Here is a 26,882-nt window from a genome sequence, read left to right on the forward strand (position 1 = left end):
GGCATATGAAGATCGGTGGCTTGAGACGTAGACGTCAGCTAGGCGGGGGGCAATAAAAACTCCCATTCATCCCGAGGAGGGGCATAATTGGCTTGACCACATCTTGAAACCTCTGTCTAGAGTAGGCTATACGAGGCAATCATGTACTTCTGCGTTTAGCGTTTGGTGAACTCTAGTCCCACTGAAATAATGGGTTAGAAAACTCTACAAACTTGATGGATTACACTGACTTTACAAAGCACAGACTCCCGTTTCAAACTGATTAAATACTTCACATAAGCTATAATTAATAGTGAAATGATTGAGTCCAACGTGAGTCTGAGTTGCGCGTGGTGCGCTGGAGGAGGTGACGGGACCAGAGCGCACTTGGATGAGAATCACTCAGAACACGGTCTGAGTCCGACTGGACACTTGGTGGTCGCCGTGTGCCTTGGATTCATCGGAACTTTGGGGTTTCTCAACAACACGCTCGTTCTCATTCTGTTCTGTCGCTACAAAGTGCTGCGCTCGCCCATGAACTGTCATCTGGTGAGCATCTCAGTGAGTGATCTGCTGGTGTGCGTCCTCGGCACTCCGTTCAGCTTCGCCGCCAGTACGCAGGGCCGGTGGCTCATCGGACGCGCGGGATGCGTGTGGTACGGCTTCATCAATTCATTCCTGGGTGAGTCTGTTATGTTACAGCTATGTCGATAAACAATTAAAATAGGCTTCGGAGGCACCTGTATAGGTTGGTACATTTGAATCGCACCTCACAAGCGCAGCTACATTGTAAAATGTTTTTTTAATCGTTAAAATGCTATGATGGCATTTGTGTGTTGGATATTTAACACGATAGATGACAAATGCGTATTAGAAATGTACTTGCAGCACGTTCCCTTTAGGCGGTTTAGGAACCTCCACGTCCGTTATTACGCTGTCAATAAATGTTTTGTCTTTCAAAGTAACAAGCTACCAGTAGCATAAAACAATGTGATAACGAAAGAGAGAGCGAGAGATGTCAAACATGACACTTAGTGTCTCTTTTATATTTCCTCATACCAACTTGACATGAACTTAATTGAATTCAGAAAGATATTACTCACGTAGGCTACGTTTGAATAACCGACATAGTCATATTCTTAAAAATCCTCCTTACTTGGGTAACTTAAATGTTAACGCAACAGCTATCGTGTGCTATATTTATAGTTTTATAGACATTATTGATATAATTTGTCGTGAGGTACAAGCTTCCTGTCAGAGACGTGCGCGCGCTGCTCTAGTCAGTTTAACGGTTTGTTTCTCGCCAGGGAGATGCTGCTAAGCCGAATCAAGTCTGTTATCCAAAAGTTGCAGTAGGCTAATATGAATATTACTATTTATTTTAGTAAACTGTTTTACAGTTATTGTAAATTGCCCGAATGACCTTTTAAGTTGGAAAGCTTAATGCAGTATTTTAATACGTTAAAAAAAACTAAATAAAACTTAGGAGTAGCCTAGGCTACAAAAAAATGAATTGTAGTTCACCTGCAATATAAACCTCAAAGCTGCCTAATCCAACATATAGGTTATGTTTACACATAATAGGACAGACTACCTCCGCCTGCCTATATAGATGGCAATCAGTCTAAATGGATGTTGTCTTGTTGACATTTTAAACTCCTAGTTCTGGATAGCCTATAAGTTTTAGTTTGTGTTGTCTTTCTGGAAATGTACCACAGTCAAATTATGGTATTCTTTGTAGTGTAATATGTCGTAGCATGTAAGTAACACAGCATTACCATCTGATACCATTAATGTACCATTGTACCACACAGTACATTTTTATGTAGGGGTGTTAAAATTGCTCAAAAGTACACAAAAAAAGTCCAACCCTCTAAAGTTGAAAACTTGCCAAAATTTCAACCCACAGTAATAAGTTCATTGCACTTTTTCAGACACTTGCAATTCATTTACGCATGACAAAAATAAAATTGGAACTACTCAATAAGTCTCCATAATTGGGAAAAAGTTTAAATAAACACACCAGGAGGGCAGAGATGTATTCTTCTTCTGATTGGGGTTTAGCACTCGACCTGAAGGCAAGGAGAGCTGTATTCATGGAAATAAGATGTGTGCTGTCCTGTACTTGACCCATAACACAGTCTCTGTAATGGGGCAGAGCTGGGTGTAGTGTTTCCAGTAAGTAGAATAGCTGTTTTGTTGTTAATTAACTGGTGCCACTTTTCTGGTGCCAGCAGCCCTTAAAGGGATAGTTCACCCAAAAATGTTATGTTTATCTGCTTACCCCCAGGGCATCCAAGATGTAGGTGACTTTGTTTCTTCAGTAGAACACAAACGAAGATTTTTAACTCAAACCGTTGCAGTCTGTCAGTTATATAATGGAAGTGAAAATTATTGTTAATTGTAAGCAGTGGACTATACACTTGAATCACAGATTATTGTTATCTCCCTCAAATAAATTACACTGATAAAGTGCTAACAAAGCTGATACTTACAAGACAAAAAGAAATTTGAGCCTTTATTCTTTAAACCATCAGTACAGCAAACACATCGTCAGGCTCATTGGAGATACAGCTTCATCCAGACATGGAACACATTGTCAGTGCAGATTTCACATCAGAGAAAAATGACTGTATTAAGGTTCAAAATGTTCTTGAGACGTTCTTTTTCAGGCTTATACATTAGTTTAAATACTCAAGCTTATAGGCTCTTTGAACAACATCATTTTTGAGTCAAGGTCTTTCTAAGCAGCTTTTTTATGATTAGGATGGCAGGATTTTGTGAGTTGATCTTCAAAACAGTGTGAATGTTAGACTGGAACACACAAGCACGTGAAGAATTTTTGTCTTTCTCTGCTTAAAGTTTGGTGAAGTCTGATCTTTTGGATTTATATACAAAAAAAAAAAGTTGAAAATTGAAACAGATTGATCTCTTGGCCAAACAGAAAGAACCTAAACTTAAAAACGGTGTGGTTTGCAGTGTTGCGTATTCTGAATTTCTCTGCTCAAAGCCAAATGTGATTGCATTTTTCTGCATAAACTTAACTAATAAATTGTAACTTTAGAGTAAGCTTTGTAACTTGTAACATTTTTCATAACTATTACAAGCCAGAGTTTCTTTATAGTAAATGTCTGACACATTTTGGTACAACAATCCTGTATTTGTCTCCTACAAATTAAAGGGATAGTTCACCTAAAAATAAACATTCTGTCATCATTTACTCACCCTCACATCATTCCAAACCTGTAGAATTTTCTTTCTTCTGTGGAATATGAGACAAATTTTTGAGAAATGTCTCTGCATTGTTTCTTTGCCCTTGCATTGAAAGTCAGTGGTTACTGAAACCTACTGATGACAGATTTTTTACTTTTGGGTGAACTATCCCATTAGTTAGTCTCTATTGTTCAGAAATCAGGTACTGAAATAAGTCTGTACTCTGTACTAACAATTCTGCAGAAAGACTGAATTTGTTGTTGTTTATTATAGTATCAGCTTGGTTTCTTAGTACCGGCACATTTCAAAATTTCACAATTTTTTTGTCATGATTGTAATAATGCACACTTCCTTGTGCTTTACCAAGAGACCTTTCAGTCAGACACACCTCAAATGAGTGTGAACACCTGCTCTTCACAGTTGAAATGACAATGACATGATAGCTGCCTTCAGTTTCAGGTGCGATATTTGAAAATTTGGTTTGGTTTTGCCAGCACTAATGACAGTGCACTGTACAACGACAAAGGAGGAGAAAGCGTAATAAAACAAAAGTGCCCATTACCAGATGTACCAAGCTGTATTGTACAGTGCTCTGATGTTTGCCTAGATAAGTTCATATAAGACTGTAAATCACCAGTTTAACTTCCTGATAAAAAAATCACAAACAAATGCAGGTGTTAAAGGGAAACTGGATTAGATGAATTACACTGTTGTAGTAAACTAAAACAAAGGTTGTAGGATTCATTTTAAAGTTAAAAAAATTGCTGAAAATGTATTTACCTTCGGACCATCCAAGATGTAGATGAGTTTGTTTCTTTATCAGAACAGATTTGGAGAAATTTAGCATTACATCACAACTGATCCTCTGCAGTGAATGGGTGCCGTCATCACAACAATCCACAAGTAATCCACTCCAGTCAATCAATTAATGTCTTGTGAGGTGAAAAGCTGTGTGTTTGTAATAAATTCATCAAGGCGTTTTTAACGTCAAACCATTGTTCCAGGTAAAATATAAGTCCTCCAGCTTTAATATTGCTTAATATTTTATCAGTTGTTCCTGACGGCACACATTCACTTCAGATGATCCATAGGTGAGCAAGTGATGTAATGCTAAATTACTCCAAGTCTGTTCTGATGAAGAAACAAACTAATGTACATCTTAGATGATCTGAGGCCTGAGTACATTTTCAGCATATTTTCATTTTTGGGTGATCTATTCCTTTAAATAATTTTCACTCAGAAATGACTAGTAAATTTCACAAAAAATTGCCAAAAAAAAAAAACTCCATTGACAGGTTGAATTAAACATGAAATTTTGAAGTAAAAGTCTCAAATAGTATTTTCTTGTAAAACTTTATCCAATAATCTTTATTTACAACTTAGAAAAATCATTTTTTACAATGTCAAAACTCTCTTTTTTTTTCATTGTTAAGCCAGGTTAATCCCCAGCACTGAACATGATGTATAGTGCACCCAGTAAAGCTGGAGATTTGGCCTTTTACTCAACATAAACCACCCTTCAAAGGTAATAAGGATATGTAAGCTACCCAGAACAGCTATTACTCATAACAGTGCGTTGTTTTTCTGTGTATCTCTCTTCTATTTGTACAGGTGTCGTGTCTCTAATCTCCCTGGCGGTGCTCTCTTACGAGCGCTACTGCACCATGATGGGGGCCACGCAGGCTGACTCTACCAACTATAGAAAGGTGGCCATGGGTATTGCTTTCTCCTGGATATATTCCATGGTTTGGACTGTTCCGCCGCTGTTTGGATGGAGCTGCTACGGTCCGGAGGGTCCCGGCACCACCTGCAGCGTCAACTGGGCCGCCAGGACAGCCAACAACATGTCTTACATCATCTGTCTGTTTATCTTCTGCCTTATTCTCCCTTTTGTGGTGATTGTCTACAGCTATGGCAGACTGCTTCAGGCTATCACACAGGTAGGTGTCACAACCATTACAGTCTACTACAGCTGATGAGTTATTGATTTCAGAAAAGCTTTATGCCTCATATTACAGACCATTATGCTTGATTTGTAGAGACTTAGCTTGGATTAATTTCTTGAGTTACTGGTTGCACAATAAATTTGACCAGGCTCGGTAAAGATAAATTATGAAATAAATAATTCATTAAGTGCTTTTCTTTTAAAGGGATTGTTCTTGGAAAATTCAATGAAAGTTCAAACTAAAGGGATAGTTCACCCAAAAATGAAAACTCTGCCATAATTTATTCGCCCTCAAGTTGTTCCAAACCTGTGTTGAACACAAAAGAAGATATTCTGAAGAATGTTGGTAACTTTCATAGTATTTTTTGGCATATAATGGAAGTCAATGGCTACCTTCAACTATAATTAATAATTGCAATTATTTTTACACTTCTTTATTATATACATTTGGCTTATTATATATTGTGCCTAATTTTTTTTTAAAAGTGCAATTTTTTTATTTGTGAAATATTCCAGATCAATTCTTTCTTAGTGATTTTCCCATCTACAAGCAACAAAAGGGTAGATCAAGGCATCTGCTTTCATATTTTATCATGAAGTATAATTGTTGTGTTGTATTAAAATGTATGTAATGCAATATCAGGAAAAACTGTCCTTGACTCCTTCACGTTACATTGCAGCTCGTTAATGTGACTGAAAATGCAGCAAATGATTTATGCAACCTTCCACAAGAGAAACATTTACCTGGACTTCAACTTTAATTAGCGTAATATTCACAAATTATTATGAGTTTTCTCGATGACCTTTTTTCACCATTAATTAACAAAACCACTCGGCAGTCCTGTCAACGTGTGGTTCAAATTAAAAACAGTTTGAATATTTCGGCTCGTGGCAGTTTCCTGTCTGTGTCTCTATCATTTCCATTTTACCAGAGGAAGCCAGATTAATTCTTTTTCAACCGCTTGCCCCAGAGATGTCCTGCACTGTCCGGTGATCAACATCAGCAGTCAGCAACAATTGAAATTTCGCACGAAACATCTTGAATGCAACTAAGCACTGTATTATGCCGGGAAGGAAGCAAATCATGTCAGAATTTGCATGGAGATGGGAAGAAAACATTTCAGTTGAGAAGTAGTTTTTATTTGATGTCCCCAGAATGGCCCAATTTTCTGGAGTAAACAAAACACAAATCCTCTCAAAGCTCCCACAATTCTTTTCCTTCCTCCCGTCCCTCGCAGTGTGGGCGAGCTAACAGAGGCCATCAGCTGCTTACAATAAATGCACTGACACAACAAAGCACTTTGATTTGCAACCGAATGCAACAATGGCAATTCAATAGCAACAATGAATGAGAAATCTGCTTGCAAGCTCCATCTTCTCTGCATCTTAACAGACTACAAGTACAATATATGAAATAGATGTTTCAGCACTTTTAATAGACTGTGATGTTCAGAGGGAGTTCGGAAATGAAAACATTCATGTTTATGTAAATTAGCCCTGCCTATAATGGACCATTGATGCTTTCAGAACCGAGAGATTCACCTTTTCGTTTCACTTCATTCAGCAGCAACTCATCGCCCAGCCTGTCATTGCATTAACATAAGCACTTTCTTCACAAAGGTGTGCAAAAGCCCTGCTGAATCTCATTTTGGTCTGAAGGTCATCTATAGATTTCTGCACAATGTCATCCGCAATGAACTGTATGTGAAGCCGTGGTTATACTGTATCACAGGTATGTTGGTCAAAATTTAGCGCTAGACATCAATGGTGTGATCTAAACTCAGTGGTGAAAACACCCTGCTTCTCTGACTGATACATGCTTGTGCAAGCAGATAACTTTAAGCCTGGGCTTGTGTTCATAGAAGCAGGAACAAAGGGAGGTCTTCTTAAGCCTATGAGTTACTATTTCACAAGAGCGGAGAAACGTAAATTAACCTTTAGAATAGACACCTCACAGGGCTTATGATCTTGCAGTCGCCTTTTATTTAGCATTTCTCAGAAATCTTTATCACTTAAGCAAATACATACATACATACATACATACATACATTTGCACACAGAAAGTATTCTCGTAGCTTCATAAAATTACGGTTGAACCACTGATGTCACGTGAACTATTTTAACAATGTCCTTACTACCTTTCTGAGCCTTCAACACTGTAGTTGCTGTAGTGCAGGGACAGAAAGCTCTTGCATTTCATCAAAAATATCTTAATTTGTGTTTGAAGATAAACAAAGGTCTTACGGGTTTGGAACGATATGAGTGATTAATGACAGAATTTAAATTTTTGGGTGAGAAATCCCTTTAATTGTTCAAGATTTCTCAAACTTTGCAGTCTCGAGCCCACCTATACATTCCATTAAAAGTTTTTACCACCATTCAATTTAAGTCTATACATAGATGATTAGAAACTTTATTGCCACTGTTATGCTTCATACGATTCATATAGTTGCTTACAGAGTGGCATTATGACACCTCACACAAAATCATTTGCATAATGGTGTCCTGAAGATGATAAAATCATGCATTTGATCAAAGACATTCTCCTAATCCGCTGCCTTCAATTTATTTGGATGTCATTTAATGCAAACCAATTATAGGCCAATCGTAGCATGAGATCAGATAACTACAGCGTGGTCTCCACAGTATAACAGTGATTGTAGCTCCTCACCGTTGGTATTGAACCATGGGCGCAGAGACGGAATGCTGATAAGCTCTGAGTCTTTTAGACAATTAGCACCCTGTGTGTTTATATGAGATGCGACTCTGACCGTTTGATGCGGTGGAGTCCTGAGGGGACAGGTGCCAGATATATTCACCATCCACTCTGCTAAATCTCAAAGTTGGTGATAAAAATGACACATGATGTTATATTACAGAGTAACCAGCTCTTCGATTAAGCTGAAGGCCCTTTTTAATTGCATGCATCACAAGCAATCAATAAGATAATGATTCACTTACATTCGTGATCAATAAGACCATAAACTGCTTCTCGGGCTCTCATTCGGCACATACTACCTTACTGTGACAGTCTGAATGTCACCTACAGTAAGCAGACCTACAGGCTCTGTCCCTTCGTCCCCCAGAAAGTGTCAGTGTTATATACTGTAAGTTTGAATGAAGATTTGACAGTTGTGTATCCACAGTGCATAGAGCACATAGTTTCCCTCCCAGCTCTTGTCACTCCACTCAGCCGTTGACAAACCCATCCAAAATGTCACCCGGCAGGGGGTCGACCGCCTTCCCAAAGAACAGCCTCATTTGCTCGGACACGGCCTGTCTCTTTCTATAAACTCACACTGCGGGTGGAATAGAGCACACTGGGAAAACGTAGGGAGAAAAACAGTGGATTTGCCACATTAGTTTTCGCCATCCTTTGAGACAGAACTGTCTGTTTTGCACAGAGACCGGCTATTTAGACAGAACGAGAGAGGGAAACAAAGTTTACATCTGCTGCACGTTATGTTGCCAGCTATGAAAAGTGTTGAGCTTTCCAAAGAATAAATTTTTCAGATTAATCTTTAGACTTTAGAATTTGATAGATTTGGATTAGGAAAATCCAATCCAGTTTTCCCTAGGTATTTGGGAAAAATGGCTTGGATGGTTTTCGTCAAGGTATATGGCTTGCTGTCATTTCTTTCTAAAGGCTGGAATACACTACACTTAACTTAAAGTATTAGTTCACTCCAGAATTAAAATTTCCTGATAATTTACTCAACCACATGTCATCCAAGATCTTCACGTCTTTCTTCAGTCTAAAAGAAATTAAGGTTTTTGAAGAAAAATGTACATGATTTTTCTCCATGATATACTATAGTGGACTTCAATGGCAGCCAACAGGTTGAAGGTCCAAATTACAGTATCAATGCAGCTTCAAAGTACTCTACACGATCCCATCTGAGGAATAATGGTCTTATCTAGCGAAACGATCAATCTTTTTTTGTTTATAAAATTTTTTTTTTATACATTTAACCACAAATGCTCATCTTGCACTAGCTCTTCGATGCGCGTACACAACTTCACACATTACATAATCACATTGGAAAGGTCTTGTTTTTTTCCTAGTGGAAGAAATCTTTTAGGTTTCAAAAGATTTAAACATCCAGGATATGCACACAAATGGACCATTTTAAACAATAAACTGTTTTATAGGTATCATGCTAGCTGCTCCCTGTTTTCTTTGTTTTGAAATTGAGCCTAATGACTTACAACTCAATTAGTCTGTAATTAACAGTGCAATCCCTCTTAATTAAGAGCTTTCATTGGCAATGATGTCTAAGTCTTTTTGGAGAATTGGTATTCCAGGTTAAGTGGCCAGATGTTGTGAAAGCTACTTTCATACTCTGAATATAGAAGACATGAACTTCAAGACAAATGATAGCTTAATACTGTCAGCACTAGCTGGTAGTTCTTAACCAGCGATGTCCATTTCTGTTCCTTTAAGGCCACTATCCTGCAGAGTTTAGCTCCATTCCTAATTAATCACTTCTGAACCAACTAAGGTTTTCAGGATTACTGGAAACTTCCAGGCAAGTGTGTTGGGGCAGATTGAAGCTAAACTCTGCAGGACATTGGCTCTCCAGATCAGGATTAGACACCCATCTCTCTTCCAGTCTTTCCTCATCCCCTGTTATGTTTCGACAGAACAGACAGCCCTCGGGATATCAGAAATTTCAACAAAACTCTGTTGTCACATGTCCTTATTACAGCCACTGGTGAAATGCTACTCTGCACTCCTGAAAGAGAAAGTTACGAGGCAATTCTGAAAATGTGCTGCGATGTCATATTCTATCTTGTGCTATTTAGAGCAGTTTTTGGTGTTGTTGTTGTTGTGGTGAATGTTGCAGCAGTTCTTAAGGTGGACAGGTGGAATGAATCCTTAGTCCCTAAAGAATGCATCTGTTAAAGTTCTGATTGCCCATATATGGAGTGGATCAAAGTTTTCTAGTAGATCATTTATTTGTACAATCACAACAGTATTTCTATGCCATAAAACAATATGACATTTACGGAGTTCTCGGAAGCTAAAATTGTCATAGTTGTGCAAACTTGTATGCGGTGAATGAAATTACGACAAATATATTTTTGTATTCCGATTTGCTCCAATAGAAAAAGAAAAACTTCTCAATAGCATTTCTATGACTTTCCAGAGAAGAAACATATAGAGAGATTGATTATGGTTGTCAGAAGAGAAACATGTAAAATTGACTGTCACTCCCTTAGCCGTTGTATTAGACACAAACTAGTTTTATGAAATGTAATGATAGTGTAATATAACAAAGTGTAATGTTATAAATGTACTTTTGTTTTTAAAAACCTTGCTAGATTTACAGTGTTAGTAACTGTCCAACAACTTTGAATAGGGGCCATTAAGGTAATAGTATTCAATTTGAATAGGTACATTTACACTAAATACAATTAAAAGCTTGGAAATATATCTTAATGAACTGAAAATTCAATTAAATGGAATTTGTGTAAATATTCTACTACAAAATAATTGATTCATTGTGAACAGATTTTACATGACTCTTCCAAACAAACTGGTTCACTAAAATGACAAAATGATTTGACTTTCCAAAACAAGGTTACAAGTTGATATGAAATGTGTAGGTGGTCTGGGATTCAGCACCAGATGATTAAAGATACTTCCTGTAAATAATGTAATCATTTATAATTTAATTTCTCAGGACTGATTGCACACAAGTTGTCTAATTTAAACCGTTTGCACAGTTCAAATAAAAAGGACAAAATGCAGCTTGTTTATTTAGAATGCTGTTCATCTCTCTCCATGTTTCCTTGTGTAATTTATATCATTGGCATTTGATTGGGTTTGTTAACAGTCTATAATTAGTGGACACTAAATTTCATTAAAATATTATGACAAAAAGAGGGATATAATTACACACAGAAAATGAGATTAATGGTGGAAGGAGTGTTTGTATTACTGAACACACCCTCGTCGCTGGTAGGGCAGAAATTAAAGTGCAGACATGAATGTAATGAACTAATTTTGCCAGACTGTTTACTTAAAGGCATTGATTTATGTATGCTGTACAAGCAACTGTAGCTTCTTAAAGAATAGAGGGAGTCCATGAGCAATAAAGAACGAGAGGCATAGAGCAACACTCTCTCCTGGGAGCTTTTTAAGCAGCTGTATTCACAACTGTTCGGCCCACCTGTCAGACAGGAGATTTAATGATCTAGTCCACTGAATTTGTTTAGTGCAGGTGACGACGGATCAGGTTATGCCCCAAATCAATCAAGAGCCGATCGTCAGTGCCTATTTTACTGAAATGGGTCGGTCTAGAATGAAGTTTTATCTCTCCTTCTCTTTTCTGTCACTCTGCTCCTACTCCTCATCCATATACTGTACCATCCCCTTTTTTCTCTCTCTGGCTGCCACTTTCTTTAAGTCTGTTTTTGACTTTGCTCTGTGCTTCTCACTGTTCCATCTGTGACTCCAGCCATCCATCTTTCAACTATACACTCTCTTTCGCTACTTACTTATTGTCTCTCACTTATGTGCGTGTGAGAGAGAGAAAGAGGGAAGGATGCAGTTCCTCCTATTACTTTACTTTTATCTAAAGTCTGAGACCACAATGCAAAATTTCTTCCTATTTATTTATTTAAATTTTTAAAACATGTATTTAGATTTTTCAACTTCTATCTAAAAATCTAAATATAAGCATTTTCACTAGTAATATCAGACTTTTGTACCAACCAACAAATGTTTCCTAAATTAATAGAGTTTTTAAAGTCATTTTTGGCCTCTCTCTTTTTTTAAAACCAAACTTTAGAACTTGCTCTTCTCTGTTCTTATTAAGTAACATGTAGGGCAGAGGTTCTTAAAGAGGGTCCTGTGGGGATGCACAGGAAAATATTTGTAATGGCGTATTTGTAATGTCGATGTCATAAATGTCAAAGTTTTATTGACAAATACAATTTCCCATTATAGGCTTTAGTAATTAACAGGTCCAGAGGGGATCTGGGGATTATTTTCTGTGTTGATTTATGGGGAAATCTGCTGAACGGATTTAAGCATGGTAAAATGTGCTAATCGGAGTACTACTCTATAATTGGTAGCTGAAAACATAATCAAATTAGCCCGAATATGTAATAATCGAGCATGAAAGGGTTGGAGGATGTGTAGAACTTTGTGAATGAAGAGTGTTCCAGTTCTGTGAATCTTTTGTGGGTGCAGATTGTGTGTGGGCCCGCTGTTCAGGCTCCAAATTATTGCTATTTTTATTTCATGACTACATTTCTATCATCAAACAGATGCATCCGTTTTCATAATTGATGTGAGGTTACTGTAATTTGCCAACAATAGCATGCGAGAAATGATTTGATGATAACAACTGAGCATGAACTTCATTCAGACTTTGTCTTTATAAACTGTTCAACTATTGTTTTTTTAGACTGGTAGCAAGTAATGGCTTCTTGTATGAAATTAGTAATATTGTATATGTGTAGACAGGATTCATGACCATTTGTAAGGCTCAATATTGATTGAGGTTGCAAAAAGGTTGGTGCCAATAGCCTCATGGGCACCATTGTTGTGCATTGGGCATCCCGACTCGTGGACCTTTCCCAATTCTGTACCCTTCTCTCTCCCACTTCGCTTCCTGTCTGAATACTGTCCTAACGTAACAATAAAGGCAAAAATGGCAAAAATACATTTATATTTTTTTTGAAACTTTACAGAAATTGTGGAAACTTTCAGGGATTTTTGAGAAATTTTCAGACAATTTTGGGACTTTTCTGAGATTTTTCAAAAATGTTCCACCCCTTTGCAACCCTAATATTGATTCGTTTTGATTTTGATTAAGAAGCTCTCAGTCTCGAAAATTTCTGAAACTTTACCGAAATTTTGGAAATTTTCCTGGATTTTTCGAAACTTTCAGACAATTTCAGGACTTTTCGGAGAGTTTCTGGAAATGTTCCACCCCTTTGCAACCTTAATGCCCTGATTCGATTTGATTTTGATCAAGAAGCTCTCAATCTCAGGCTCTTTGCTAATACTGTAAATTATACAGGGCAGTGTTTACTGGAAACTTGTCTTTTTAAACTATGTTTCAAAAGACGCCACTCATTAGAATCATTTGCTTCAGAAATCAGGCTTCACTGGTCTCACTGCATGTTTTTGATTCACCAAAAAGAACCAGCTCGTTTGTTTGTGAATCATACTACACTGGTAGGACTTGTTTGTTTTTACATGCATCTCACAACTTGATAGAAAGACATTTCTTACCATTTTCTGGAAAAATTTCATCACATTCAACACTGACCACGAACTGATGTTCACAACTCTCTTACAGTGACTCTAAAGACTCGGCAGTCTAGAAAAAACTTTTAAGGACCGTCACCATCTTGCTTAAGTCTTTAGAATTTAACCCTCCACCAGATCAGCAGAATATCAGGTTCACCAGGGAACTGAAAGATTTACCCACGTTCCCCTGACTGCTGACATTTCTTTTTCTAATGGAGACTGTTGTTTTTCCAGTATCAGAGAAGACCAGAGTGAGATCTCCAGAAACAAAGTTAAGTTTAAAGGTCTCAGCTGTGATCGCAGCCACACGGCTTTCAGAATCTTCCTAGCCACATAATGTTTCACATCCACCTACCCACATACCCGAGGGATCCTCCCTGACCAAACACTCTTTGACAGCCACAGGAGCTGCCACGCGCATTAGCATCTCCTTCACAGCACTCCATCCTGCTGGGTTTGCCACCTTCTGACTGCAGGGCTCACATGCACCCAGAGGGGAGAGTCTCATTACCACAACACCACCACAAAACGCATGCATTTACATGTACTCGCGTGCTCTAATGATGCAACCTGTGTGGACTCTTGCAGTTTGCGACTCTCCAGGTGCGTTTTAGAAGTTTGACAGCTCTGGATGTCATCAGATTTTGGTGTATTTTAGTTGTTAATCTATTCAATCTGGTCTCTCAGAGGAAAACAAATTGTTTATTTATGCTAATAACGTTTTGAACGCTGATTGAGCATATGCTTTCGCGCACTGTGTGATTATTATAATGTTCCCAAAGCTTATTTTCTGTCCTATTTCACAGTTTATTTGTTTAATCCATTTAGCATCTCGGCACTTTTAAATAACTGCCTATAATTGCTATTCCCCAGCAATAATGTTTCATCAGGAGTTGTGCTGTAATTACTGGAATTAATTTGAGGATTATGGAAAGCGGACACACACCTACAGACTGTCTCTTATTGTGATTCACATCTGAGGTTGTCCGTATTCAGTCGTCTCTACATGGCATCCTGTGTTTAATGTGACCGTGAAGTTTCCACCTGTCAATCAAACTTCAATTGGGTGGAAGTTGTGGACATCTTGAAGGGGTATAAACTGCCCTTTTTTTTGTCCACCCACCTCAGCGTTGCATCTCAAACAGCTGTCACATCTTCTCCTCTCTTTTAATTGGTAGTGCGTCCGCAGATGTGCCGCTGGCTGTGGCCTCTGGTGATGTCTGCCGCCATGACTTTACACCCCCGCAGGCCTTCACACCTGGCAGGCCTTGTTATTCACAGCCTGCACCCCTGAGTGTTGCCCTTCTCTGCATATAGGACTCATTTTTAATGTGACCGCTAAAAAAAGACTCAGAAAACTGTGCCGCAACTCAATGGGGAGCCTATTAGCAACTTGACACTGATCTGACATTCTGCTAAGTAATAATTTGTCAAGTTGCGGCTTCTTCTCAAGGTGGACGGTGGAAACGAGGGTGTCTTGCGAGGACCACCTGTGGGCCACACTTGTTCCACTCCATTGCTCTTAATTAGCTCTTAGTCAAAGCACAGTTTTGATCCTCTGGGTACAGGGCTTCAGTCATTACATACTAGAAGTACAGACCCATGAGGAAGACATGTGTTCATGTTGTAATTTAAAGTATAGGATATAATTAAAAGCACTGTATGACTCTGATCATTAAGTTATATGAGAGGAAATGTGGCTTAAAGTAGAGGTGAATTATTCCCATTTTAATGGGGCTACTTTCCATTCCATACTTTCTCTCTTTTTCCATCCATCTTCATTAATTTCACTTGTATAGACACGTATTTAGGTGTGACAACACAGAAGGGTCACTGGCTTCTGCTGTGAATGTCTTCAGAATGGTAGTCACATACATGTGAGAACCAGTGGCGTTTTGACATTAATGATGTTGTGTTGACAAGTTATTGAATGCAGGAAGAATGTGATTCGAGTATTTTTGCCTTGTTTTCCAGTGAAGAAAAAAAACAACAACCTTGAAATATTGAATAAACGTCTTTTAAAAGAAGATAAATGTACTTGTTTAAAGCTTAAATGTTGAAGATATTATTACTTGTTTTCAACATATTTTGAATTAAATGTTATTTTCTGTACCCCATTTTCTAACAAAATATAGTGAATTTACTCTATTTACTCTAAAAACAAAGAAACCAAATGAATTTGTTAGGTAATTTCTGATGTGGGACCAAATGTGTGTTAAATGCTTCTCATTTATAGATTAAAAAAACTTTTTGGGAAAAAGAAAAAAAAACACCAAAAACTTTTTGAAAAACTTTGATTCAAAATAATGTTCATTTGTGCCAGTTCAAAGTAGCACAGTTGTTAGACTATCACAGGTAATACTGGTAGACATGTTTTTATCTAGGGATGTTTATATTTTATATACATTACTGTTCAAAAGTTTGGGGTCTGTAAGATTTTTTTAATGTTTTTAAAAGAGGTTTCTTATACTCACCAGCTGCATTTATTTAATCAAAAATACAGTAAAACAGTAATATTGTGAAATATTCTCACAATTTAAATGTAATTGTATTATTACAATTTAAAATAAATATGCTTTCTATGTTAGTATATTTTTCAAATGTATTTTAAAATGTAATTTATTCCTGCTATGGAAAAGCTGAATTTTCAGCATCATTACTCCAGTCCTCAGTGTCACATGATCCTTCAGAAATCATTCTAATATGCTGACTTGCTGCACAAGAAACATTTCTTATTATAATAAATGCTGAAAACAATTGCACTGCTTACTATTATTGTGGAAACCATTTAGCTTTTTTTAAGAATCTTTGAATAGTAAATTAAAAATAAAAGCAATTATTTGAAATAGAAATATTTAGCAAAATTATAAATGTCTTTTTTCATTTTTTTTTTCATTTCAATTTTTTTAATTGAATTAACTTTTGAACACTGGTATATACGTTTGTTATTCCATAGAAATTCTGGAAGAGAAATTCCAGAATGATAAAGAAAATGACTTTTTGAAGTGAGTTTATTCCACGTACACATTGAAGTCTGAGAGGAAATGACACTGCATGAACACCACTGCACCAAACTTCAGGGACTAAAGTTCAACCAAAGTAGCAACTCTCAGCTCTTGGGTACCTACTCCAAAAAAGCACTTAGCAGCCATCAGACAAAGTGCTACAACACTGCGAAAATGGTGCATCATGCTCAGTAGGCAATTCTACATCGTGTAATGGACCTTCTGTTCGCCCATTGTTGTGTTTAAGGGTCTATTACAGACCAGAGCGATCGATTTCATGGCTGTATCCATTTCTGCCCAGCTGGCCTGAAGCTATATGTTAAACGTTCAATGAGGCATTTAATCTGTGAATGTCTGCATGTACAGTTTTATTACTTTCGCTAAAGTGACAGCTGCACAGTGTGATGCCATGTTTCTCTGATCTTAATTATTTTCCTTTCCTCTTCTTTTCCCTCATCAAAATCACAAAGATGAGCAGGATCAATACGGCGGTGAGTCGAAAGCGGGAGCAGCGTGTTCTCTTCATGGTGGTCACCATGGTGGTGTGTTACCTGCTCTGCTGGCTGCCCTATGGGGTTATGGCCCTGCTGGCCACGTTTGGGCGTCCCGGCCTGGTCACGGCAGCGGCCAGCATCGTTCCTTCTCTGTTAGCCAAGAGCAGCACTGTCATAAACCCCATCATATACATCTTCATGAACAAACAGGTGGGTGCCAACAGAAAAACTGTTTTAACTGCCATTCAATCAGTGTGTAAAGATGCTTGTTTGACTTTCAGTGAACGTAGGGTGACTATACGTCCTCTTTTTCTTGAATATGTCCTAGTGGTTTGGCCAATAGCCTGCACACTATTGGTCAAACTACTTTTCAGTCAGTATCTTCAGCAACAATGAAAACGCTAGGAAAACACAGCCAAAACCTGGCCATTTTAGCCAATTTATATATCCCTGTGTCTGGGAAAAAGATTACGTATGATCAACCTATAGTGGATGGCTATGATATGAATATTATGTTACATGTGATATTTGTGTTAGTTTATTTGCATGCAAATGCAGCACATGCTTTTATACATTTGAATGCTTAAGTCTCACTTAAAAATTAATGTAATTGCAAGAAAGCACATACTTTTTTTGCTAAACATTTTACAAAAATAAGTGTGTTGAGCTGAAAATGACCTTCAGAGTCACCAGTGGTTGCAACAATGACTTAAGAAAATCAGTTTTGAGAAAGGTTAAACATAGTTTAATCCTGCTTAGTTGCTGTAAATTAAATTTAAGCATGGCTTAAGTGTCAATATACTTTTGTTGCTACTGTATTTTTTATAATGAGCTCATTTAATTCATTGCTATATTTAGTTTTTAACAAAAATTATCTCACGTTTTTTTCTTTATAAGAACACACTTGACTGCAGGATCGCTTGAGTTATCTCTCATATTTAGCAATGTTTTCAGTTGGGGTGTCATTCCCAAAAGCACATTATCGACATCTTATTTTAAAATGTATTTAACAGCACAGATCACACAAACTAATTAGTTAAAGTCATTTTTTTCTCTGCCGTTGACAAGTATGTACAAAGCCACCTTTGAATGTGAAATATAGGCACTGTGTTATGCTTGGGGAACTTGTTTTTTTGGTCCAAAACCTGGGCTGAAACAAATAAGAAGGGAAAATTGCATAAATATCTTAACTTCATAAGATTTTATCAAGGCCACTCAATACATCTAGTCAGGCCATTATATATTAAATTATAAACTTTTATGGGTTATGTATTGAAAAATTACAAGGCTTACATCCACAGACCATATTACTTAAACTACCATTTGAAAATTTCATTAAGATGTAATATTAAAATCATGTTCTCAGGTTCAGTTTTTCATTGGGGACAGGAACTGAACAAGGATTTGACTTTTTCTTTCACGGGTTTTGAATCAGTTTTGAATTGTACTCTGCTGATAAGCTCCATCCTCCCTTCTGCTCATCTTTTTCTTTTCATACTGAAAAAAAAAGAACTGAAGGCAACATTTCTTATTTGTTAAATTCATCTGCTTTTTTTTGCGCAAATGTACTGACTTAACTTTAAAATGTCAAGATGCCACAAATTGAAATTATATATTACCCTTGACCACAAAACCAGTCATAAAGATCAATTTTTTGGAAATTCAGATGAATACATCATCTGAAAGCTGAGTAAATAATCCTTTGTTAGGATAGGACAATATTTGGCTGAGATACAACTATATGAAAATCTGGAATCTGAGGGTGCAAAAAGTCTAAATATTGAGAAAATTGCCTTTAAAGTTGTCCAAATGAAGTCCTTAGCAATGCATATTGCTAATCAAAAATTAAGTTTTGATATATTTACGGTAGGAATTTTACAAAATATCTTCATTGAACATGATCTTTACTTAATATGCTATTATGATTTTTGACATAAAAGAAAAATCGATAATTTTGACCCATACAATATATTGTTGGCTATTGCAACAAATATACCTGTGCGACTTATGACTGGTTTTGTGGTCACATATATTAAAGTTTCTTAAAGGAATAGTTCAACCATAAAATGAAACTTCTGTCATTATTTACTGAACCTCATGTGATTCCAAACATGTATGACCTTTTTTCTTCTGTAGAACATTAAATATCTCTATTTGTCCATATATTGGAAGTATGTTTGGTTATCAGTTGGTTATCATTGCACAGAAAAAAAGTCAGTCAGACAGGTTTGGAAATACACAAAGGTGAGTAAATGATGAGAGTTTTCATTTTTGGGTGATCTATCCCTTTAAGTATGAGATTGAAATGTGTTCTGTGTACACTTTTTCCTTTATTTACACGGTTTTAAATTGTTATGTTCCTACATTTCTATATGGAATGCACATTTTGTGGAGAGCAAAGTGCTAAATTATTGAAAACAGCATGTGGATACTCATGACGTGAACACACATGAAATGCCGTAAACCTTACAACTAATTGATCATTTTAAGTTGATGAAAAATCAGCTTCAATGATGTGAACTAAACTGGCTAATGGCCAAACAATGCAACCATATTAATTACTCAAGCTTCGGTGCATGCTGGGAAGAGAGAAAATGGGACTGAATCACAAAACCATTTTTCCATCCTATTTGAAGTAAAAATGCATTAATTCAACTAACCTGCTAATTTTGTCAGTTTGACTTTAAAAATCTGAATATAATGTAATATAAAAGCAGCTTTGAGATGCATTACTTGTTTTCCTGAAATCGAAAAAAATTCAATAAAGTAAATTATTGATTTTTTTCAGCATCATTTACTTTATCTATGGATCATTTTTTTTACAATGGCTGTTCAACTCCATCCCATGCAGCTTTGATGGCTGATTTGTATTCCAGCTGTTTATGGCTGGACAAAACAGTCAAATAGTTATGCATGCAATTATGTTCAAGTGTTTGGAAGAATGCACAAACCATTTGAGTAAATATAATCTTTCAATGCTGTAGTTTTTGTGTTTGTTCAAGGATTGTGTAAGAGTATGTTGAAAGAAAGTAGTAGAAAGTTTTCAAAGAAACTTTTCCTTCAAAGAAGTACCTCTTCTATGATCGAACTGATACAAGATGCACATTTTATTATTATTTCTGAACTTGTGTACATGTGAACAGGTTGTGTTTGTAATATCTGTGCACTTCTCTTCTGTATGGGTTTAAGCTTCTGCTCCAAACAATTGCTTGTGATAAGACCGGAGATGAAGACTTGGAGAAACTAGTTTTGCCTGTCGGAGGAGACACCAGTCACCTGTATGTCATTTTCAGTCTTCAATTCCTCCCAGCCCGTAACCATGGAAACTGTGAGTTGAGGCGAGTTGAAGACTTAAAGTGCTGTACAGATTCAAGTATCTACTCGGCATGTGTCGATATGACTGGCGGAGATTGAAAGACAGCGGAAAATTGGAAGAGTACTGAAAAAAGAGTGAGTTTTGGAGTGCGAGAGAGCTGCGAAGTTCCTGAGCCCGTGAGTAAATAACAGTACTGTTATACCGCCCGGTTCAGAAGCTGTCATGCTATGTGATAATTACATTTACTGCTTCCTCTCTCTTTTTTTGGGACGGAAAAAGGAATTTTCTATCACATTTCACATTTTCTCCCTTATTAAGAGCACAACGTGTACTGGGGGAATCATCAGTATGCTGAAAACCTCCCTTGTTCAATAACTGGTTATAAGGGTAATAAGCACATGTCAGTTGCACCACAAAAATATTTTCACAATATTTTTTCTAGGTTTCCAGTACAAACATCCTTAAAGCATTCTTAAAACAATATATACATTTTAATATGTTATAAGTAAAGCTGTTGAAATATCTTGAATTACGTTTATTTTATTTTATTTGACTGTTTATTTTATTTTTATTCATATTTAATTTAATTTAATTCATACATATAACAGAATTTAGTGAGGTTTATGCTTAAAACAAGAAGGCCAACTGGCAGACTGAAAAATAATTTCAAGACATTTTCTGAAAACAAATCTATGGAAGCTTGTTTCTGCCACAGGATTAAATTTTTTTTTACTTTATCTCAATTCGGACTTTTATTCTCGCAATTCTGAGTTTATATCATGCAATTCTGAGAAAAAGATTTGCGGTTTATAAACTCCGAATATAAACTGACATTTTTTTTTACTTTTTTATCTCAAATTTTGACTTTTCTTATCTCACAATTATGACTTAATATCTCCATATCTTTCTCAGAATTGTGAGGAAAACATTCCAAATTATGAGATATAAAGTTATCTTTTATATTTTTTATTCCATGCCATAAACAAGTTTCCATAAAAAAAAAAATCTGATTATCTCACACCATTTTTCTTTTCAATTAAGACTATCTATTTTAGGATCATTTAATGTTTTACTGCAAAGCAAGACAAACATATACGTTTTGAATTATTATTATTATTATTATTTTGTGAAAAGTTACTGCAAAAAGACACATTATCGCACACTGTGTAAGAAACAATAAGACCAACAAAAGTGGCAGCTTCAGAATTAAGAGCTTTCCAGAGACATAGGCAGTTCTTCCAAGCAGTGGGATCAGTTATTCCGGACCACCTGTGAGCAGGTGTAGCGTAATTGGCGAGGATGTTCTGTCCTGCTCTCCCAAGCTTTTCAGTACCCCACAGAGAGCTAATCATCTCCATTCCAGACCATCATCTGCTCGAAAGTCTGCTACCCAGCACTCCTCTCAGATCCGGACTGCAGCCGGCCAACTGAACATTCACTGATCCAGCATAAGTACGCACTGAAATTATTGCTCATTATCTGCCAAAGGTGAAAATGATTCCCTGAACCCCGACTGCTCAAGTCAAGTTCAGACTTAGGAGATTGCAAAGATATTTTTCCCTCCCAGTTTGATTTGAATATTCACACTTGGAGATATCAGATGTTCTCATCATGGGGAACATGCAAATTACTGTACATGTGGAAGGGTTTTTGCAGGCCCACACAGACTCTGCGCTCTGCTGATTTCTGTAAAATTGGAAGGCCGGTTGTTCACAAAAGTTCTACTTGTCCTCCATCCCTTGCTTGTTTAACAAATAAAGCAAATTTGAGGAATGCTTTTAAATAAATAAGAGTACTGCTCTCACATTTTTCCTAGACTTGCATCCTTAAAGGATTTTTCAGTGTTTTGCATAAAAGTTAAATAGACAGTTTACCCCAAAATAAAAATCTCTGTTGTTCCAAACCTGTATGACTTTCTGTCTTACAGTATATGCAACATGAAATAAGACATTTGGAAGAATATTGGTAACCAAAAATTTTCATGGACAAAAATACAATGGAAGTAAATGGTTACCAACATTCTGCAAAATATGTTCATGTTCATCACACAGAAGAAAGAATGTCATAAAAGTTTGGAACCATGTGAGGGTGAGCAAAAAAAATCCCATTTACTTGCATTATATTGTTCAAAATATCTAAAGAAATATGCAGAAGAAAGAAAGTCATACTGGTTTTGAACAACACGAGGGGAAGTATATTATGCCAAAATTTTAATTTTTGGGTGAACTTTGACTATAAGCTCTGACAGCATTTGTTACATAATGTAACAAATTGAATATTCTTACTTAATTAGACTAATTTTATGGTTAAGGCACTTACAATTAAAGTAAAGATGCCATCTTTCTTTAAATGTCAAAATTAGTATCTTGTATTTCTGTCCATTCATTTACATTCATTCATCCATTAAAATGTTTATTAAGCAGTAAAGCTGTTAAAATCATTTTTGTGAGAGATGAGCTAATTATTTACAGACATTATTGCTGTTGGTGTCATGAAAATTAAGTTTAAATCTGTTAACATATAATATAGATGTATTTAATAAGTTTTGTGGCTATACTAAATACAATAAATGTGTATATAAGCAGTGTACATTTCAATATTTACTACCTGGCCCTGTGTACTTCCATTGTAGATGCCTTATTGTAACTATGGCACGAGTCAAAAGTTTTTTCTGTGGTAACAAACATTTTGCTACAATACTGGCACTAGAGCTTAATTAGCTTTTGACCAGGAGCATTGATTTACCCATGAACAAATTACACATACTAATCATCAAAAATAATGTCATATAATCCAAGAAAATTCAGTTAGTGACCGTGCTAAATCAATGTGCCACATGTGCTAAATCTGATTGGATGAAACACCCAGGCAGATAGTTGTGTTAACTGTCCTACAGCATGTCCAGATGCACAGCCACCTTCTGTGCCACCTTGGTCATCTCCGCGGGGTTCACCAGACCTCCTGCCAGCCCCTGTAATGAGTGTGTGGATCTGAATCCATTTATAGACTCATTCCTCCCACCTTAACCGTATCACATTCCTCACCTGTCTGCTGTACCAAAAAAAGTGCATAGCGCACACCTGTGATGGCTGACAGCAATGTGACCAATTTTCAGATTCGAACAGCTTGATTACGTTACAGGTCATCTATGTCAGTACAAACATAAGGGAGATATTTGTCAGGACTAGTGGATTCTGCGCTAGCACAACACAGAATGGCCATTAAACAGGCTGACTGAATATGATAGTCTTGCGAAAAGTGTGTATTTCAGTCTACCATTAACCGCGAACCCTTGACCCCAATCTAAACCCCTTCAGTCGTCTGTCTCTTTCTGTCGCTTGTTTTCCCTCTGTTTCATAAGCACTGATAATCGAGTGTCAAAAAAGCACTTATCTTTTAATACAGCAATATTTCTTGTATATGATATACAAAGAAACTGAACTGACAAAACATGATGGTTCTGCGGTTTTTGGCATCTTCTGAGGAAATGTAGTAGACTATAAGTATACAGTGAACATGGACGTATACTAAGTATACTACGTTTTCTCAAGGGGTGAAATCTTACTCTGTGTTTTGTGGATTGAATTTTTTTTTTATGATGTTTCTTGTTGATTTTGTCATAATGTTTCTGTGTTTTTCAGAAGCCCTAAACTTTATTTCCAGATTGAAATAAAATGTTCAAATCTGTTTTCGATGTGATTTCAGTCACTGTTCCCAAAACAGGGAGGGTTTTGAAGGTTGTATTAGTTACACTCCCCTTCTGAGGGAACAATTCATGACTAGCCATTCGTTTACTGAACACTTGCATGAAATATTGTTGCAATCTGATGGTGGCATTGAGCCAAGGCCACACAAATATTTCCTTATTTCATTCTGCTGTAAACGGTTTTGCTTGGAGCAAAATATATTGCTTGGTCATTGTTAAGGTTAAAACCAGAGTTTCTGTTACAGAAATCGAGTTTCTGAACTTTTAGGGCAAACACTTGCACCTCTGCATTTCAGTATTCATAAAACTCTCTTCAAAGTTTAGGCTGGCTGAATCTATAAAAATTTCATGGTGAAGGTTGTTTTGTGAGGATAAATCTCTCTCATATCGACAAAACACCACCTATCTGAAAATGTGCTTTACTCCTCTGAGATCTTTGCAGACAGTTATGATTAATTACAATAAACCTTTATCTATAATGAAAAGTGCAGCGAAAGAACACAGAGCTTACTTTGGACCACAGTGCATTCCTTTAGATTTTTTTTTTTTGAGTATCTCCTGCTAGTTGTTTTTCTCAGCTTAAATCAGCCCACTTTGTTTCAATCTGTGGTGACCTGATGGTCAAAGCCTGCAAGCTGTTTCCTCTGAGCGTGTGATCGCATGCGGGGGAATGTAGAGGTATATACACAGACGGTCCGTGAGGCATTGGCACCTTCAAACAAGCATCTCCATCACTCTCAGATAATCACTGCCTACGCTCCTGCTGAGAGGTCCTGCCTCAGTTAATGAATTTTCTGCACGTAGAGCTTTCAATTTGCAAACAGGCCTGTCCACATTAGAGTAGACTGAGCATCAGCTGTTGTTGCAGAGCTGATGATTCCCACGTTTGGCTGGTGCTTTATTATTCTGTCTGTACAGTTGCAAAGCAAGGGAGAATCTATCTATCTATCTATCTATCTATCCCTCCTTAGCCTTATATTCAAGTAAGGCAATATATACAATATAGCAAATATAATTTGTTTGTGTCGTCGTAAAATGTAAATTATATTTTCGCCAGCTCTAATCTGCTAAATGGACTATAAGGCATGAAGATATTAAGGTATTATAAACTTTCTTTCTTTCGTATTTTTGCCTTGATTTTCTGTATATATAAACATTCTTAAATCAAGATACATTTGAGATGCAAAATGACATGATATGTGTTGTTTCCTAAATTTATCAATATTAAATAGGTTTTTTGCTTAAAACAAGAAAAAATATCTCCCAATGAGGTCAGAAAAATTATAGTTTTTCTCTTTTAATTAAGTTAATTTGTCTTACTCCATGGCAGATATTTGTTCTTGTTTTTAGCCTTAACTCACTTTGACACCTAAACTAAACCTAAACTTTGAATGCATTTAAATAATTTTTTCTTAAGTAAATATTTTGATTTACTGCAAGTTCTCTTTTTTTTTTTTGCAGTGTTGTGAAATAAATTTGGCTTGACTTGACTATTTCTTAAAGAAGAACCTCATGTTGTTCCAAACCTGAATGACAAATGAAATAAAATTTCAAATGTTTTGTCCATACACTTAAAGTCATTGGAGTCCAAAACAACTTTGACTTTACTTGTTTGAACAAAAACAGTAAGACATTTTTCAAAATATTTTCTTTTGTGTTCCCACAGAAGAAAGAAAGTCATTCAGGTTTGGAACTACATAAGCGTGAGTAAATTCTAACAGAATGTTCATTTGTGCGTCAGCTATCCATTTTCAGCATTAGAAATATAACCCCAGCTCTCTCAATCTGTCTCTGTGTGTCAGTTTTGCAGATGTTTCCATGCGCTCGTCATGTGCACCACCCCAGAGAGAGGCTCCAGCTTCAAAAACTCCTCCAAAGTCACCAAAACTCTCAGGACAGTGCGACGTGCCAATGGCCAGAATGTGACCTTCACGGTGGCCTCAGCTGGCCGTCCCACTATCTTTGCTCCTAACAGCGGCGGGCAGAAAAGTTCCTCAGATGGTGAGAAACCGTCTCCTGCTGTGGGCCAGGGCACCAACAGACCTGCTGTCTCTCTTGTGGCCTACTACAATGGTTGAGCTCATACAGTCAGGCCAAACCAATACTAATACAGTGGAATTAGAAGTGATGGGGGTCACGGATTGCATGAAAAGAGAATTGATAAGTGGGCGTGTCTTGCAAAGGAATGTGGAACTAGGACACGCCCCTCACTGACAGTCATGTCATGTTGCGTGCATGATCTTTCTAGGGGAAAACGCTAAGAATGGATATTGGAAGTAAACAGCTGGAGAAGCCTGTTTTTTCCTGATATTTTACTTTAACAAGGACACTTTCGCTACCAGTACCTTTTCATGATTGGACAACCAGTGTAGCACAAATTGTTTAAAGTGATGCTTTTGTTATTCTTCTTGTAATTCTGCTCATCATTTGGACATGTACAAGTACTCAAAGCACATGAAGGCCTGTTTGTGAAAGCAATAGTTCACTCGAAAATGAAAATTAACTTAAAATATACTTTCCTTCAGGTCATCCAAAATGTAGATCAGTTTGTTTCTTTGTCAGAACAGATTTGGAGAAATTTAGCATTACATCACTTGCACACCACCTGATCCTCTGCAGTGAATGGGTGCCGTCAGAATAAGAGTCCAAATAGCTGATAAAAATCACAGTAATCCACACAACTCCAGTCCATCAGTTAATGTCGTTTCTGGCCAAAATACCAAAAATCCATCATCCATGATAACTCTTCCTCTAGTGAAAATGTCCATCCCATCTTCCTCTCACTTTAAAATCCACCAATATATTTATTTAAAACTGTTTTGGCCTGTAAACAGTGCTTGATCTGAGAACATTTCTCTCTTGATTCAGAGCACATTCTTTTTCAGTTTTTTTACTGGAAAAAGCAATAGTAGAGAATTCGTATTTTAGCCAGAAGCAACTATGTGAAGTTATAAA

General features: G+C 36.8%; 1 protein-coding gene across 1 annotated transcript; it reads left to right on the top strand.

Annotated features, from left to right (window-relative positions):
* Positions 1-277: 277 nt before the first annotated feature.
* LOC107586803 (parapinopsin-like) lies at positions 278-26,447 on the top strand. The gene is made up of 4 exons (XM_016274335.1): positions 278-661; positions 4,804-5,132; positions 16,882-17,115; positions 25,730-26,447. The coding sequence occupies exons 1-4, from the start codon at positions 298-300 to the stop codon at positions 26,003-26,005; spliced, it is 1,203 nt and encodes a 400-aa protein (XP_016129821.1). The 5' UTR covers positions 278-297; the 3' UTR covers positions 26,006-26,447.
* The last annotated feature ends 435 nt before the right edge of the window (positions 26,448-26,882 follow it).

The sequence above is a fragment of the Sinocyclocheilus grahami genome, unplaced genomic scaffold (genome assembly GCF_001515645.1).
Source record: "Sinocyclocheilus grahami isolate Dianchi unplaced genomic scaffold, SAMN03320097.WGS_v1.1 scaffold85.1, whole genome shotgun sequence".
Lineage (NCBI taxonomy): Eukaryota > Metazoa > Chordata > Actinopteri > Cypriniformes > Cyprinidae > Sinocyclocheilus > Sinocyclocheilus grahami.